At 31.7% G+C, this 17261-nt stretch overlaps 1 protein-coding gene across 1 annotated transcript in view; it reads left to right on the top strand.

Annotated features, from left to right (window-relative positions):
• The window catches only part of LOC115881357 (transferrin), a 57453-nt gene continuing 40192 nt past the window's right edge, over positions 1-17261 (top strand). Inside the window, exons 1-6 of the mRNA XM_030898804.1 lie at positions 1-159; positions 5674-5776; positions 6277-6416; positions 8513-8791; positions 15508-15665; positions 15973-16294. Of these exons, the coding sequence (XP_030754664.1) occupies positions 48-159; positions 5674-5776; positions 6277-6416; positions 8513-8791; positions 15508-15665; positions 15973-16294 (1114 nt within the window). The 5' untranslated portion in view covers positions 1-47. The remainder of the gene's footprint in view (positions 160-5673; positions 5777-6276; positions 6417-8512; positions 8792-15507; positions 15666-15972; positions 16295-17261) is intronic.

The following is a 17261-nucleotide window of genomic DNA, read 5'->3' as shown; positions in this document are numbered from 1 at the left end:
CCACAAGAGAAGATCAGTGTAGCTTTCGGTTGGTGCCGGTGTATTGTATGTTTGTAAACGTTTTCAACATGAAGCCAGTTCTTCTGGTAACCTTTCTTCTCGTTTTCTTCACCGTTGAAGGGAGAATCCTGCGGTACAGAAGAAACGCTCACAATGAATGTAAGTCTAACAAATATTAAAAGAAACAAAGAAGTATAAAAATTGTAATAAAGTTATGTGAAGAAGAAAGATTAAATAATTTAATATTTACAGTCTAAATTTCTTCATGTTCCAGTTCCGAACAAAAGTTTTTATAAATAATGTTTATAACTCTGTAGCCTGTTCATATCTTAGGAAAAGTTTGGTTTTTAGATAAATCATAGACAATGGACACTAGCTTGTCAGTGGTTTTTTACTGGTAATAAAAATCGTAATCGACGAAAAATGCTTAGTATGCTTCAAACTATTTTTTTTTTTCTAGATTTATACACTTTGAATAAATTATAAAATAAACAAAAAATAACACAAATTATTTTTTTTATAAGAAATTATCTGTTTTGGATAATTAATAATTAATATTCAATTTGTACTTATATTCAAACTTGAGGTATACCATTGGAACAGCGGTAAAAATTTGTACTAGGAGACCAAAGAATGACAAAAAGTTTAATTTACCTGTGAACTAAAATAATAATTGTCACTGCTAGGTATTTTCCCGTTGGACAGATTATAGTGACACACTCAAAAATGTATATTTTTTTCATAAAGACATTAAGATAATTCTGCCAGATAAAATTTATTTTTTGATATATCAATAAGTTTGAAACTATACAGGATGAGTCTTAAATAATTGCAAATATTTTCAGGGCTGATAGATCTCCGTAAAAGAAACATATTTTCTCTATAGTATTTTTAAAATAAGTCCAAAATAACCGAGTTATTTTACTTTGAAAATTTTCAAAAAAAAAATGATTTTTTGCTTAAATTTTGAGAACCACTGGATCTTTTCTCCGTTTTCTTTCTTGTAAATTTAATCTACTACTTATATCGCCATATTATCAAGAAATTTTATTTTTAACTAAAAACTAAAAAAAATCAAATTTTCGCCAATAATAGGTACGTCATAATCGTGTTTCTGGGGTTGAAATATACTACCCCTAAAAATATTTGTACTTATTTAAGACTCACCCTGTAGTATATCTTTGAATAGCAGATAAATAATGTTTACAGTTAAAGCATCTGAAAATATTACCTTTTTTAATTTTTTTATTAAATTATAATTAAAAATAATTTGATCACTAAGATTTCACAACAGAAATAAAATCTATTTCTAGAAACTCAATATTTAAAATGTAACGTGAATTAGTCTCTATTTTCATATAAAGGGTTCCTAAACCAAATATAGATAATATAAATTGACATGTAGGTAAATCGAAAGAAGAGATTTATTTCTATAAGAAAAGCTATATTTTTCTCTCTATAGGAATCCTCTATAAAATTACCTTAAAAACAAATTATTTATATTCTTATTTTGTATCAAAATATACATCGCTAATTTGTATCAAAATAAAAATACCACTTGTATAAAAATAAGATAATATCAGTTGTACAAATGTGAATAAATTTGTTACTAATTGAAGCACTTGATGTATATTTTTATACTCGTATGTTGGTGCTGAGTATTTTTGTTGTAGGTTGTAGGAAGTAAAGTAAGTAGGTATTGAGAAAAGCAAAATAGTTAAAGAAATTAATTAGAATAAGCCTTTCTTTAAACAAAAGCTCTTTAAAAATGTATTTGTCCCAAAGACTTGCTGTATCTGTGATTTGTCTTATGGTCGCTGATATGTTTGGAAAGCAGCGGCGGACTAAGGGGGGGGGCGGAAGGGGCGGTCCGCCCCGGGCCCCGTCTTTTAGGGGGCCTCTGAATCTGAAAAAAATGACTTATTACATTTTTTATTGAACTGGCAAACAAGGCCAATGTCTTCAGTAGTTATAAAGCAGTTTGTAGGTGGAGTATGCAAACCATACGTATACGCCAACTATAAACAGTATAAATGGAAGCAGATATTTACTTAATTATCAATCAGGCCCCAGCGAGGGCCCTAGTAATTGTCAATGACATTAAAAAAAAGTAACAAATTTTAAAAACGAAAGTAACGAAAGCCTCTTCACGAGTGAAATAAAAAAAGTTGATTTCCATTTGAAAAAAAAATGATTTATGATAATTTTTTAATCGCTCAATTCCATGACAGCTGCGGCCATTATTATATGACATTCGGACAATTTAATTTTTGACATAGATAGCCACATGTCTTCTCTTTATGGTACAGTGGCTGTGGCGATCACTAAATTTGACGTTTAGGCTATATACATATTTTTGACAGGCAGTTTTTTTCCTCCAAAAATTATAAATATTTTTTTTTCTCTAAAACGATTAACGTTAGGTATAGAGTGTTTAATATCAAAATTCATAAAATTTTACAGAGAATTTAAGTATGTAAAATAAATGGGGTCACCCATTTAAAATAAGAAAGTTGCTGTCAACTTCCGGTACTTCCGAAAGTACCGCCATATTGAAAATATTTTTTTTTCGATAGATCTCATTGTGAAACAATGATATGCACAAAATCTCGTATCTAGATATTGTAGTTCTCTACAAACTTCTAACACAGGTTCAGCCTGGGACATCCTGTATAAATACTTGAATTGTGTCAACCATTATACATACGTCATTCAATTTTTACAAAATGTTCATTAGAAGCATATCATTATCTAAACAGACCGGGGCCACATTTAGCTTCGCCGCCCCGGGCCCCCGACAGGCTTAGTCTACCACTGTTGGAAAGGCTCGATTATTGGGTAAAATATATGAGGTACTACAAAAAATTTTAGATACAAAATATTTTAGATAGAAAAGTTTTAGGGTTTTTAAATGCCTATAAGCTAGTAATAAATTTAAATATACAGAGTCGGTCATAAAATCGTAACACATCGAAGTTGCATTCTTTTAAATGGAAGCCCCTGTATATTATTAGATATTTCAATTCTTCCTTCAATTCTAAGTAAAAACTGTAATACACAGAATGTATCGAAATTCAACAGTTTCCGAGTTATTGAGTTTTGAAAATATTACTTAAACAATTTCTAGGTATAGTTTTCAAAATCTATGTATCTGAAAAAAGAACAGTTAAGTATTAATGAAATTAAAAAAAAAATACTGTCTTATTTTATAAGGTGCTCAAAGTGTTTACATTTTGTTACAAGTCTACAGTTTGACAAATTTTAAACTAGCTAAAATTTCTCGTATTTAAATAATCTGTATGTTCCTCATTAGAACATAGATATTTTGCCAATATAAAATTTCTCACATTTGCATGGTATTTTGCATATCACATTTTTAAAGATTACACTAAAGAATACACAACTGAATGTTAATCAAATTTGTTTCTTGTTCAACATTTAGATTTTAAGAAGGTTTTTAGGCATGAGAAAAAAAGTGGCAAGGTTCTTATTTTCTAGATTTCTATTTGGTGGCGAAATACTCGGAATTTTTTTGGCCACCCAAAGTTACAGACATTATTTGCAATTGGTTTATCTTACTATACATTTGTTCTTCTATACAGGGTGAGTTTCCTACGATGTTCTCTATGGGTATCTCGGAAACTACTGGAGATAGAGAGTCGGTTAAATGCGGAAAGAATTGCAGTTTTGTGGGGTCATAAATATGCGCTTTTCAGATTTTTCAAAAAGTTCATGGCTTACTAGATATTTCCAAAAAAAACTAATTTTGGTTATTTTAAAAATTGTCCCTAATTCCATTATAAGCTATTTTAGACAAAAAGTTTTCAGATAAAAGTTGTAGATAATCACATCCTTAATGAGACTGTATCCTCCGTTTTTTTTGTAAAGCCTGTCATTTTTGACATATGACACAAATATATGTTTTTTTAAATGGAAACCATAGTTGGCCATGACTTCATAAAAAGCGCCATTTTTTAAGTTTTTCAGCGATATAAGATATAATATGTTTTCTTCGAAAAATTGAGTTATAGCCAATAATTCTTATAATTTTTAAACAATTTCACTTAGTTAGCCATGGAAACAAATTTAATTGCCTTTCCTCTCATAAATGTGAAACTGTCACATCCAAACTTTGTAAATTAAAACAAACAAAAATTGTAAATATGAATTTTTCAAATGAAGGAAAGCGTGTAAGATTATTGGTTCAACTTTTCTTGACCATACATTTTCGAGGAGACGTTGACCGGTGAATGTTACGTTTTTTAGAAAACGGTTTTTAAGACATGTTAGAAAAGTTAAATTTAGTTATAGCCAATTTTTATCTTTCTTGACTTATTTCACTTAGATTGCATGGTATTCTTATTCTGTTATGATTTATAACTTATATACAGTCAGAATATATTACTAAACGGTTCTTTACAATTTACACTACACAAACTAATACTTAAGAAAATAATATCACTACATACACTTTAAGTTATTTTAGAAAATCATCTTTTTAAAACTGAATTACTACCTATTCTCACTGAAGGACCCGGTCGACTAATTAAACTTTTCTCGTACCGCCACTTCGAGTGCCTCTCTTAATTCATAAGTTCTTTTGTAAACCTTATTGTTAACTATACCGCATAAAAATTCTAAAATGGATAGGTTAGGTGATCGGAGAGGCCCATCTTCCTATCCCGGCGTTTGTATAATTAAGTCCACCTCTTCCTATCCCTGCGTTTGTATAATTAAGACATAAATAATTTTTAACATTTCTTTCATTATGGGGGGTGGGGGGTGGTGTGTCATAATGAAAGTCATGTTGGAACCACTTTATTGATGCGCGAGTATCTACACGCTTTTCTTCATGTGAAAAATTCATATTTACAATTTTTGTTTATTTTAATTTACAAAGTTTGGATGTGACAGCTTCACATTTCTGAGAGCAACGGCGCGGCGATTGAACTTGTTTCCATGGCTAACTAAGTGAAATTGTTTAAAAATGATAAGAATTGGCTATAAAGATATTATAGCTTACATCACTAAAAAGCTTAAAAAATGGCGCTTTTTATGAAGTCATGGCCAACTATGGTTTCTATTTAAAAAAACCTATGTTTGTGTCATATGTCAAAAATAACAGGCTTTAGAAAAAAACAGAGAATACAGTCTTATTAAGGATGTGATTATCTACAACTTTTATCTGAAATTTTTTTGTCTAAAACAGCTTATAATGGAATTACGGACAATTTTTAAAATAGCCGAAATTTGTTTTTCGAAATATCTAGTAAGCCATGAACTTTTTCAAAAATCTGAAAGGCGCATATTTATGACCCCACAAAACTGCAATTCTTTCCCCATTTAACCGACTCTCTATCTCCAGTAGTTTCCGAGATACCCATAGAGAACATCGTAGGAAACTCACCCTGTATATATTTGTTACCAAACCCTGCCAAACCAAATTGAGGCTTGTTTCTAAACCAGTAGGCTTTAACTCTGCCTGTTACAATTTTTTGATTGAATTATCCCATAAAATTGTTTATTTGTCACACTACAAAGTATGATTGATCAGAGAACAAATTTCTAGTATTTGTTCGCACAAAGAAGGTTAAAATTATTGAAAGTGAACACATATATACATGTGGTGTATCAAAATACAATATAAATATGCGAAATTAATTTGTTTTTCAGACAAAATGTGTATTGCTGAAGAGTTGTTGGAGCTTTGTAGACAAATGGCCAGCCAGGACACAAAGAGTGGAGCGAGAATTATTTGTATACCTGCCAGAGACAGGTAAGATTGTTCTTTAGCGATTACATCAAACCAAGAACTACGTAAACAAGTCAATAATCATGGTTCTTTATTTCTCAAAAAATCTTTTATCTTAAATTCCCTAAAAAATTAAGTAGTTTATCTGAATACAAATTTGCCTCTTTAAGATTAAAAAACAGGGTTTAAAAAAAAACTAAAGCAAATGAAATTAAACATATATTTTTTTAATTAATACGACTATCTAATAAATGTAAAAATAGATAAGTATATCTTTATTTAGTTACAATTAACATCTCTGTATTATAATTTTTTCAATACTCAATATCAATTAAAAAGTCGCTGAGAAATTATTTGTATCTGTGATTTTCCAACTTAACGACCTTATTTATTACTACAGATATGTTTAACCAAAGATGTCAAAACACCCATGTTTTCATATCTTTGTTTTTAACTGTTTTTTAATATTTCCAACAAGTTACTGATACTTATTCTTGATTTACATCTATTGGTATTGTTTATAGAATTGAATGTATATCGAAGATAAAACAACGCGAGGCAGATTTTGGAACTGTAGATCCTGAAGATATGTACGTAGCTGCCAGGGAACCCGGTGAAGATTTTGCTATTTTCGAAGAAATTCGCACCAGAGAGGAACCTGAAGGTAATATGTGATATAAATAAATAAATAACGTTATTTTTTACTCGGCGTTATTATTCGTTGTTATTCCTGTTTGAGCGGCCCGTCATCATTGACTAGTGATTAATGGATAAGCAAAACTGGTGTTGGTCTTGCACAAAAGCAAGACCAAGATCAAGGGAGTCTTGGTCTTTATCTTGCATTTGCTCATCATTACTGGTGAGTTTGGCATGCTCTGTGACAATGAAAAAGTTTTTCAAGTGTTTATATAAACACTTACTTTGTGAATAATAGTTTAGGTTTTTTAATAATATGCTGATGATACTTTGTGAAACGTGCGTCCAAAGTCTGAACAAATGACTAAAGAATACAAGGCCGGCCCAATAACATACGAGACCAAATTGTTACCATTTGTCTCCAATCAAAGCCTCTGGCAGAGGTTAATAAGAAATTCAGAATTAAATAAAAATTGGAATTTTAATTGATTCACAAATGTTTCTTTTTTGGACGGTTACAAAATTTAATTTAATACTTACTGTTAAGCTTAGTAGATTTATTAGTCTTTATTTATTTGAATATTTGAGAAATTTTTCGCCTACGCCTAGGGTGGATAATGCTTCTTTATCGTGAAAAGCGCATTAAAAGCGCGTTCATAAAAGGTACAAAATGTATGGACTATATATTAGGACATATCATAATATAATATCAGAAAAATAATTATGAAATTAAATAAGAAAACGCTAAAAAGGTTGAATACAGAAAATTAACTATTTTAAATGCAATTCCTGGCTCTTTGTTATCGTTGCGGGTTTTACACTTGAAAGCTGGACAAATCATCATTATAATAAAGTTTATGCAAAGTTCACTACACACAACAAACTCTTAATAATCGGTAAAATTGTCGCTGGTGACACATCCGTAGTCTCCAAAAAAATGGCGTCTAATATAAAAAATTTTGTTCCAGCCCGTAGATGGCCGTTACGAGTCCTTGTATTCTGTTATTTTTAATGTTATATTTTTGTTTTCTATTTATTTTGGCTTAAACTAATAGTATTTTGTGGTTTTTTATACTGCTGTAAACGCTAAAAGTTCCAACATTATACCGATTAGGTCATTTTAGAAGTGTGGTCTGGATTTTAACGTGTAAGACAGAGAACAATATAATTGACCGGTTGACAGACAGAGAGACAAAATCAAAAGCGGCATGTTGCCGGATTTTAAGTTTGTAGGAAAATTTGTGTAGAAAAAAAAACTATTTAAAAAAAATTCATGTATATTACTGAAATGAAGATAATATATCTAAGCTAAATATAATTATATAATCTATTATATCTGTAACTAATTGTGAAAAGCGAGTAACTAATTTTGAAAAATAAGGTTCCAACTCTAGATGCAATTTTCCATAAACGCCTACTTATGGCGCGGTTTGAACTTTTGATGCAAAATCCGGCAATACCGCATAGAATAAATGTATCAACACAACTTTTACCTCTTTTTAATACATTTGATTTTCCATTAAGCTGCTTATATCACACTTCTAAAAGGACTACACTAAATACCGGGTGCCTCTCCAAAGTGGCTCACCATGTGGTCCAGACCACACTTCTAAAAGGATTAAAACTAAATACCGGGTGCGCCTCGAAAGTGGCTCACCATATAGAATAGAATAAGAATAGATAGAATAACATTTTTATTTTTTCAAATAACTAAACGAGATTTGGTATGATAGAATATAACATAAATTAGGATTGATTGGCGTATTCAATTGTTTTTGATCACTTCCTGTTTCATTGTTTTTTTATTTCATATCATTCTATTCAGAGTGCCATTTTCTATCGAACTAAGTAAAAAAAATACCGAGGGTGCTACTTAAAAATCAAAAATTGTAGTCATTTTCGGTGAAACGGGAAGCGACTAAAAACAATTGAATACCTCAATCAATTCTAATTTTTGTCATATACTATCATACTAAATATTGTTTTATTTTATCCAAAAAATAAAAAAGTTACAGGGATGAGCCACTTCTGAGACGCACCCGGTATATTAATGCGATATTCCCATCTTTTAATAATACTTTCTATATTTTTTTCGAAAATTCATTCTGCTTTATATCTTTCCAGCCGAGTTCCGTTACGAAGCCGTGGCCGTCATTCACAAAGACCTCGCCATCGACAGCATCGAAGGTCTCAAAGGGCTCAATTCGTGCCACACGGGCGTGGGCCGCAACGTGGGCTACAAGATCCCCCTCACCAAGCTCAAACAGAAGGGCATCATCGGCAATCTGGCCGAGCCCGAGCTCTCGCCCAGGGAGAACGAGCTCAAAGCCTTCTCCAAGCTGTTCAGCAAGGCGTGCATTGTGGGCAAGTGGTCGCCTGATCCCAAAATCAACCTGAAATTGAGTAAGTGATGTTGTAATTAGTATTTTGGTTAATGGGAAATAAATACTCTACCTTAGGTATCTTTTAACCACAGCTTATTAATTTCCAGCTAGTCATATTTACTGTTTCTTTACAATGAATTATATAGTGGTATACAGTAATACATATATTACTATATTATAGTATCACTAATCAACACGTTTTATTTGAATGAAATTTGTTATTTTTGCTTATCTTCGGTAACAATGCAGTATTTATGGTATCATCATAGTATAAGCAAACTTCTTTAAACTATGGTATCACAAAGCTGGTCTGAATATAGAGTCAGAAGATGGCCATTCTTCTTATGGTGCCATCTTCAATGAAGGTTGGCAACAATCTCGGTGAAACATTGTCTGTCCTGTCGTCCTGTGCAGCTTGAAACACTGCGTGTGAGTTTAGACCAGTCCAATCTCATATGTTTTTTAACCAATACTGCATGCGTTGATTTCTTCAGACATCAATCCGTGGATGCATTACACGAGATTGGACTAACAATAAATTTTGACAAGACTAAGATAATGACTAATATGGTGCCCAGCGAACACATACAAATTCACAACAACAGAATAGAATTAGTCCACAAATATGTATACTTGGGCCATGGGATTAAAATAAGCAGAGATAACCAAACCTGTGAACTGGCTAGACGAATTACCTTGAGATGGGCGGCTTACGGAAAAATGAGGGACATCTTATCCCAATACACCTGAAAAGAAAGGCATTTAACCAATGTTTCCTCCCGGTTTTGACCTATGGCGCAGAGACACTCACTCTAACAAAAGCAACCGCAGAAAAATTGAGAGTGACACAGAGGCGGATGGAGAGATCTATGATTGGCTTGACTTTGAGAGATCGAGTAAGAAATGAAGAGATACGCCGACGTACGGGAGTGGATGACATTATCCAGCGAATCACAAAACAAAAGTGGAGATGGGCTGGACACATTGCTAGAATGGCAGACGGGAGATGGACCAAAAGACATATAGAGTGGAGACCAAGAGCCGACAAGCGTAGCCAAGGCAGACCTCCCACCCGATGGACCGACAACCTGAAACGAATAACAACTGATTGCAACAGCTAAAAACCGCGAGAACTGGAGACGTTTGGAGGAGGCCTATGTTCAACTATGGACGTGAAAGGGGGCTGCGTGATGATGATGATGATGATGACTGCTTGCGTCTCCCAAGTCCTCTTCTGCCTTCTATTTTCCCTTCAATGATTAACTTCAGCAGCTTTGCTCTACTATTCGGCATGACATGGCCCAAGTATGCAGTCTTTCGTTTTTTGATATTCGTCAGTAAGTCCCTTTCTTTGTTAAGTACCTAGTAGTAATTCAGGTCAGTAATTCCTTTTTGCAAGAATCTCTTCAATGAACTCCTAAACTAAAAAGATAAACCCACCGTGTTTGGTTGTATTATATTAAATATAGAAATAAAAATCTAGGCCTGTATTTAAATTTAGAAAGTTGACAGATGATGGTGTGTCGAATCCGTTGGTTTGCAAAAGGTTTTTTTTAAAGTGAACATTTGTTCATTTTCTTATTTAATAATCTATACTAATATATAAAATCCTTAAGTGACTGACATACTGATTAATCACGATCCTGCTCAAACCACTCAACGTAAGAAGCTCAATTTTGGCATACAGGTTGATGATTCTAGGGTGTAGAGGTTCGATAAGAAGGGATTTTTCGAATTTCCAGTTCCAAGAGGGTGAAACCACCCCTCAAATATTACAATATTTTTTATTTAAAAAACGGTCAAGTTTCCGAAAAAACGCTTAAGCACATATATTTTATTTTGTTTTTTTACATATTTTAGGATTTTTTAAAAATGTATACAGGGTGTTTTGAAAAATTTGGTAATTGATTAATCACGATCCTGCTTAAAGCGCTTGACGTAAAAAGCTGATTTTTGGAAAACAGATTGACTTTAGGGTGTAGAGGTTCGATAAGAAGGGATTTTTCGAAACTCGAATTCTAAGGGGGTGAAACTATCCCTCAAATATTAAAATATTTTTTATTTAAAAACCGGTGAGTTTTTCGGAAAACTCTTAAACGCGTATATTTTATTTTGTTGTTTTACATATTTCAAGATTTTTTATAAATTTATACAGGGTGTTTCATAAAATATGACCATTGAGTAATCATTATTCTGCTTAAACTGCTTGACGTTTAAAGCTGATTTTTGGCAAACGGATTGACTGTGGGGTGTAGAGGTTCGATAAGGAGGGGTTTCTCGAATCTCAAATTCCAAGAGGGTGAAAACGCCCCTCAAATATTACAATATTTGTTATTTAAAAAACGGTTAGTCTTTCGGGAAAACGCTTGGACAAGCATAATTTATATGATTTTTTTACACACTTTGAATTTTTTTAAAAAATTATACAGGGTGTACCAAAAAGTTGGGTAATTTCTTAACCACGATTCTGCTTAAACTGCTTGACGTAAAAAGCTTATTTTTGGCAAACGGATTTTTCGAAAGTCAAATTTCACCGAGATGAAACTACCCCTCAAATATTACCAAGTTATATAATAATATCGCCATATTGTTTTTTCTCATGCTGACATAAATGTGAGAAAATTTTATCCAGTTCGTATGTTAATGGAAATTCTTGCTTTGCTTTATCATCACCATTACAAATGATTAATTCGACGCGAACGAAGTCGCTGGTACACGCTAGTTCCTTATAATTACTTAATCGTATTATTACAAGTACTAAAAAAACAAACTGACATATAACATGGTTTTTAGACAAACAATCAATTAATTACTTTAAAAATTAAAATAAAAAACGGTTGAATAATTTCTAAGCTCTAAAAATCAAAATGCGTTTCTATGGAAATATCGTTTTCATTCTTAAAAGAAATTATTATTATTATTAATTTTGATTTGCGTCATATTTTTAAGCTGTTTTAAGGAGCAAAAAAGTTATTTAGTTCACTGCTACATACTATGTCGTTGAAGACTTAAAAAAGAACGAACAATATCATAATAATTGAAATAAAGGGTGAAATAAAGAGAAAGAATCGAATAGGTTTTTGTTGTTTTTCTTTATTATTAATTAAATAATTATTCGTTGTTATTTGATAGATTATACTCATTATCAGTATTTTCTACAAAATATAGTCTTGTCTTATGGAGATCGTCATAACATCATAATAAACACCGCACCATAATTAATTCTTTGTAATAATGAAAACGAATGGATTTTACCGTGGAGACTAGCGATGGGAACTATCGAATGAATTAGACTATCGAATGGTTAATGAATGAATGATTTCAATTATCGAATGGTTTTATTCGAATAAAATCAATCATTCATTTGTATACTAAAGCATATGTGACAACCTCGCCGTGCGACTAAATGGTTATCGTTGAGCCACGACTATCGAATGCTTTTGATAAATTAATGAAATTTAGTATTCGTTTGATTTTTGTATGCGTCAGTGCATTATTAGTTCTTCCAAAATTTTATAACTTCGCTGTATAAATACTGTGCTATTTTTGTGTTTATTAAAATAGTTAAAATACTAAAATAGTAGTTATTTTTTAATTTTATTTATTGACAATTGTGTGCATGTGCAGGTGGTCAAAATTTTTCCGAAAATTTGTGTGGTTTTCCGTAGTCCGATCTTTCAATTATTTAATTTTATATGGTATATGGTCTATTTTTTAATGGGAAATTTTGAGAAGTAGCAATTTTTAAGAGAGATGAGATGAACTTACAATTAATTTTAAAAAATACATATTTGTATTTTAGATGTTTTAATAATATGAATTAGTCGAACTTAATAATCATATTTAAGTAATGTGGTTAAGTAAATGGGGTTATCGAACTCAAACTATGGGGTGAGAAAATTAAAATGAAAGTTTTACACGTGCCAATTTAAAAAAAAGTTAACGATGTTTGTATTTTGTTTATGCTAATTCTCTTACATGTAGTTTTTTGCGAAGAAATATTTCATTTATTTTTTAAAGTAAATGCCAGTAAAAGTAAATAGTAATATAAAGCACCTAATATAAATAATTTTGATTTCTAATTTTTTATTTATATTTTCCTTCCATTACACTGCATGCTTAGAAAATTAATAAATGTTTATATTTCATGATTTTAAAATTTGTTGTTAATATAACAAATTAGTTCTGTAATTATTATTATTTAATAAACCAACGTTGCCACACACAAAAAATTTAGAGACTATATTATTTTTAAATAGGATCTAATATAAATAATTTTGACATCTAATTTGTTGATTATATTTTGCTACTACTTAAAAAAAATATTTATATTAAATGATTTTAAATTTTGTTTTGTTAATAGATATAACAAATTATTACTGTTATTATTATTTATTAAACCAGTCTTTGCTTAAAAACATTAAAAATCATTTTCCTACATCCAAAATAACAAGTATTATTGCAGTGTAACAACAGAGTATTAATAAAAAAGAATGCAGAATATATAGACATACTATCCCTAACTAACTAAAGCCAAACAATAATATTCTTTGCTAATATCAACTAATACCAAAATATGGCAACAGCGCCCTTCATAATGTATTTTCTGTGTAAATACTAGCACCTCAATAAAAAAATAATGTGTCCTTATCTTTATAACTCCGCAAAAAATCAAAGATGCCGGCTTCTTTCATAGCATTGCCACCGACCGCTGTCGGGTTTCTCGGAAAGAAACCTATAACGTCGGGCGACAACTAAAATTCAGTTAATATTTTATTATAATCGATCCTGACGAATAAATGAATTTCATAAATGAATGAATTTTATAAATGAATGGTTTTTGCTGCCGAATTACTAGAATACAATATTTCAAGGCAGATGACGGATCTATTCGATAATTTTTATTCGAATAGTTTTCAACGAATGTTTTTTTACTAACTATCGAATTATTCGAATGAATTGCAATTATCGAATGTTTCGATAGTATTCATTCGATAGTTCCCACTACTAGTGGAGACGCGTTTTGTTTTTTTGACCTTATAAAAAAAATTATTTGTATAATTGTCATATTTTTCTTTGAAACGGCAATGAAATTTTAAAAAGTATAAACAGAATTCGCCATTTTAGAACACGCAAAAACTTTTATAAATGATGAATTTTTCTCAAAAAGTTAATGATAAAAAATATCTTCTCCTAAAAACCATATGAGGATATCCAAGGCGCATATACGAGAGGGGTAATGGGGTAATTACCCTAGGATTGCCAACCCTCCTCCAGAGGACAGTTCTCTTTTTGATCTCACTGTCCTCTTTACTATACCCTCTTTTCTCTCACGCATTGAAAAAGTCCTCTTTATTACACACCAAACTCAAAATCTAACAAATATTCGTTTTTTGTCACAATGTGTTAAAAAATTGTTATTCTGTTTCTTTCGCTACTCCCACTCGTTTGTACAGAAAAAGAAGAAATATTTATGTACAAGAAATATGATTACAGTTGGGGGTTGGAACCTTTGGTGTTACAACAACAAAATAAAATGCTAAATCACGACAATACACCAAAACACTTTTACTTTTTTACGTTTAAAGTGTTTCGGTTTATTTTAGTGATTTAGTGTTTTATTTTGCTACATGAAATATTTGGGGTGGAAGCGATAATATAACTACTTTGAATAAGAAGACTAAGGAAGGAGCATATCAAAAATCTTAGGTACACCGCGATGGGCCTCAAATATGGCCGACTTAAATTCCGGTTTATCAGTGTCGTTCTAATTTTATTTAAAAAATGTAAAACTATGATGTAGGGTAGACGTGGGGTAGACTCAATAATTTGTTGTGTTATTTTACGTTGTGAATAAATGTTGGTAGTTATTAAAATCGTAATAAAAATATATAATTCTAATAAAAATAGATAAGTTATAATAAGTATTTATTAACACAAACATCCGATACGCTACTGAAGCAGGTAAGTCAAATTAACGTACTATCTAAATTCTTTGACATCTAATCTTTGACAAGTAATAAATAAAAGCTAAAATGCAAGAAAAATATATAATTAGTTAATTTAAGTGAATTTCATAAATGATCGGTTTACTACACGTATGTATATTATATAGTCACTTACTAGCGAAACGTTGTTCCATTATTTCACTCGATTTTTGCCGAGATCTACCGCACGCTACACAACCAACTATTTTAGAGTCTTTTTCGATAAATCGCGATAGTGTCACTGTTAATTTAAGTTCTGCCACAATTTCCATCTAGATTTACTACCTTTATACAACTATCAGTAGTAGAATAAATAATAAATAACATAAAATAAGCTTCGTAAAGACTGACAAATCCACAAAATTTCAAATCAAATTCAAAGGTGTCAAATGAATCGTCAAACAGAACTATCAAGGATCCCCACCCTAGAGAGCTTTTATGGTGGCTTTTCCGCCCGCCATGCATGAATACATGGATAGCATTATGCTCCTTCCTTAGTCTTCTTATTCAAAGTATAACTAAAAGAGATTAAGAGATAATTCTAGAGCTCTAGGCTCAATTCTAGGCTCAATCTCTAGATGGAACTGGAATATACTGATGTATACAAATGTGATGATTTTTGTGATGTTTAACCTTTGGCAGGCGAGTCAACATATTCTAGTAGCCTTTTTAATTATTTTATTGCGTCATCCTAAAAATCATCCCAAAAATAATTAACATTTGTTTTGACCTTTTTTCTTTTTTCCAGAGAGGAAGTATTCGAACCTGTGCGCCCTCTGCGAGCATCCAGAAATCTGCGATTATCCCGATTTGTATTCTGGATACGACGGGGCCTTGCGCTGCTTGGCGCACAACGGAGGCCAAATCGCTTGGACGAAAGTGATTTTCGTTAGAAAGTTCTTCGGGGTAAGCAAATATACAGTGGCAGCGAAAATGTCTGTTTCAAATAGTATTTTTTTCTCATTGGGCTACTAGACACAATTAAAATTAGGTAACACAGATTAAAATTTTGGATAATTATATTTGAAAAATTAAATATTCTTTAACTTTACTATTTATTTTGCAGAAAAATAGAGTAAATATATCTTTAAGACTAATAGAAAGTCAAATTTTAACAGTATAATACAACGTTCTGAGTTCTATAACATGTACAGTATTTCTATTCCAATTTCCAATTCATATTACCAGTCAATTAATATTTTCATTTCTTCAGCTTTCTGTTGGTATTACACCAGCCAAACCGACCAACGAAGACCCATCCCAGTTCGCCTACCTTTGTCCTGACGGCTCTAAGGTTCCTGTTACCGAGACACCTTGTACATGGGCTGCCAGACCTTGGCAAGGCTACATGACCAACGCCGCCATTGCCAAATCCGTAGACGATTTGAGGAGAAAACTGGAAAATCTGAACTCCATCGGTAGCAAGAACCACTCTCCTTGGTTGCAAAAGGTTTTGGAATTGAATGATAAAACAGCGCCTAAGGAAAACAAGATTATATCTCCTAAGGATTATCTGGATAAAGCCAATTATACAGGTAATAATATTATACTATACCTAAGGAAACATTGTTAGCAAGTTATATATATTCTATGAAATTCAGTATGAGTTTCCAATATTTTCTTGTCTCAACGTTTGTTCATTAATTGAACACGAACCGTCAAACCAATCAAAATTAGTAATATTTAACAATAAGAAGTTTGAAAAGGAATTAAAAACAGGGTTTTGAGTTCTTCGATAGCTTGTTCTATCCACACCTGAAGGAATCGGTGGCTTCGTGTACAGGGTGTCCCATTTTGATTGAAATCATACGGAATCTCCTTTATCAGTGAATATAGAAATATTCTATTGTTGTGGTTTGCTCAGCAGGTAAAAGACCATACCATAACGTGGTATACTGATGCTTCCAACACTAAAGCAGGAACAGGGATAGGAGTATTTTGGCTGAAAACTAAATATTACGAAACAATGGGCACCTACCACAGCATCCTTCGGGCAGAAATGTACGTTATTGAAAGATGCGTACAACTTATCTTAGATAAGAACTATCGGAAACAACAAATAGTCATCTTAGGCGAGAGTCAAGCAGTATTAAAAGTGATCAACTCAGTAATCATCAATTCGAAGCTGGTCGAATAATGCCTAGAGAAGCTGAACAAATTAGGCAAATATAATGTCTTCATTAAGACTGTACGATTTGTACTGAAGATCTAAACTTTGTCACACAAAATGCAGTTACGTCGAGAAATACGATCTTCATTTTTGGGAGTGTCAGTAATAAAAAAAGCTAGCGGCACTTCTCGTGCTTTTGTTATTTCAAGAGCCAATTACAAAGACAAAAAAGCGTTTCTGTGTGTAAGATTGGTTTATACAACTTGATACATTACCTCATATGAAGTTAGTCCAAAAATTAAGAACTAGTGCAACAGATGATCTTAAAAACTACCTCAGAATGAATGACATGTTTTAATGAACTTTTAAAGATGGTTAAGCCCTTAATATCA

Source organism: Sitophilus oryzae, unplaced genomic scaffold (genome assembly GCF_002938485.1).
Source record: "Sitophilus oryzae breed Bouriz unplaced genomic scaffold, Soryzae_2.0 scaffold_1717_pilon_pilon, whole genome shotgun sequence".
Taxonomy (NCBI): domain Eukaryota; kingdom Metazoa; phylum Arthropoda; class Insecta; order Coleoptera; family Curculionidae; genus Sitophilus; species Sitophilus oryzae.
The sequence above is the reverse complement of the archived record's forward strand: the minus strand, read 5'-3'. Positions and strand labels throughout refer to the sequence as shown.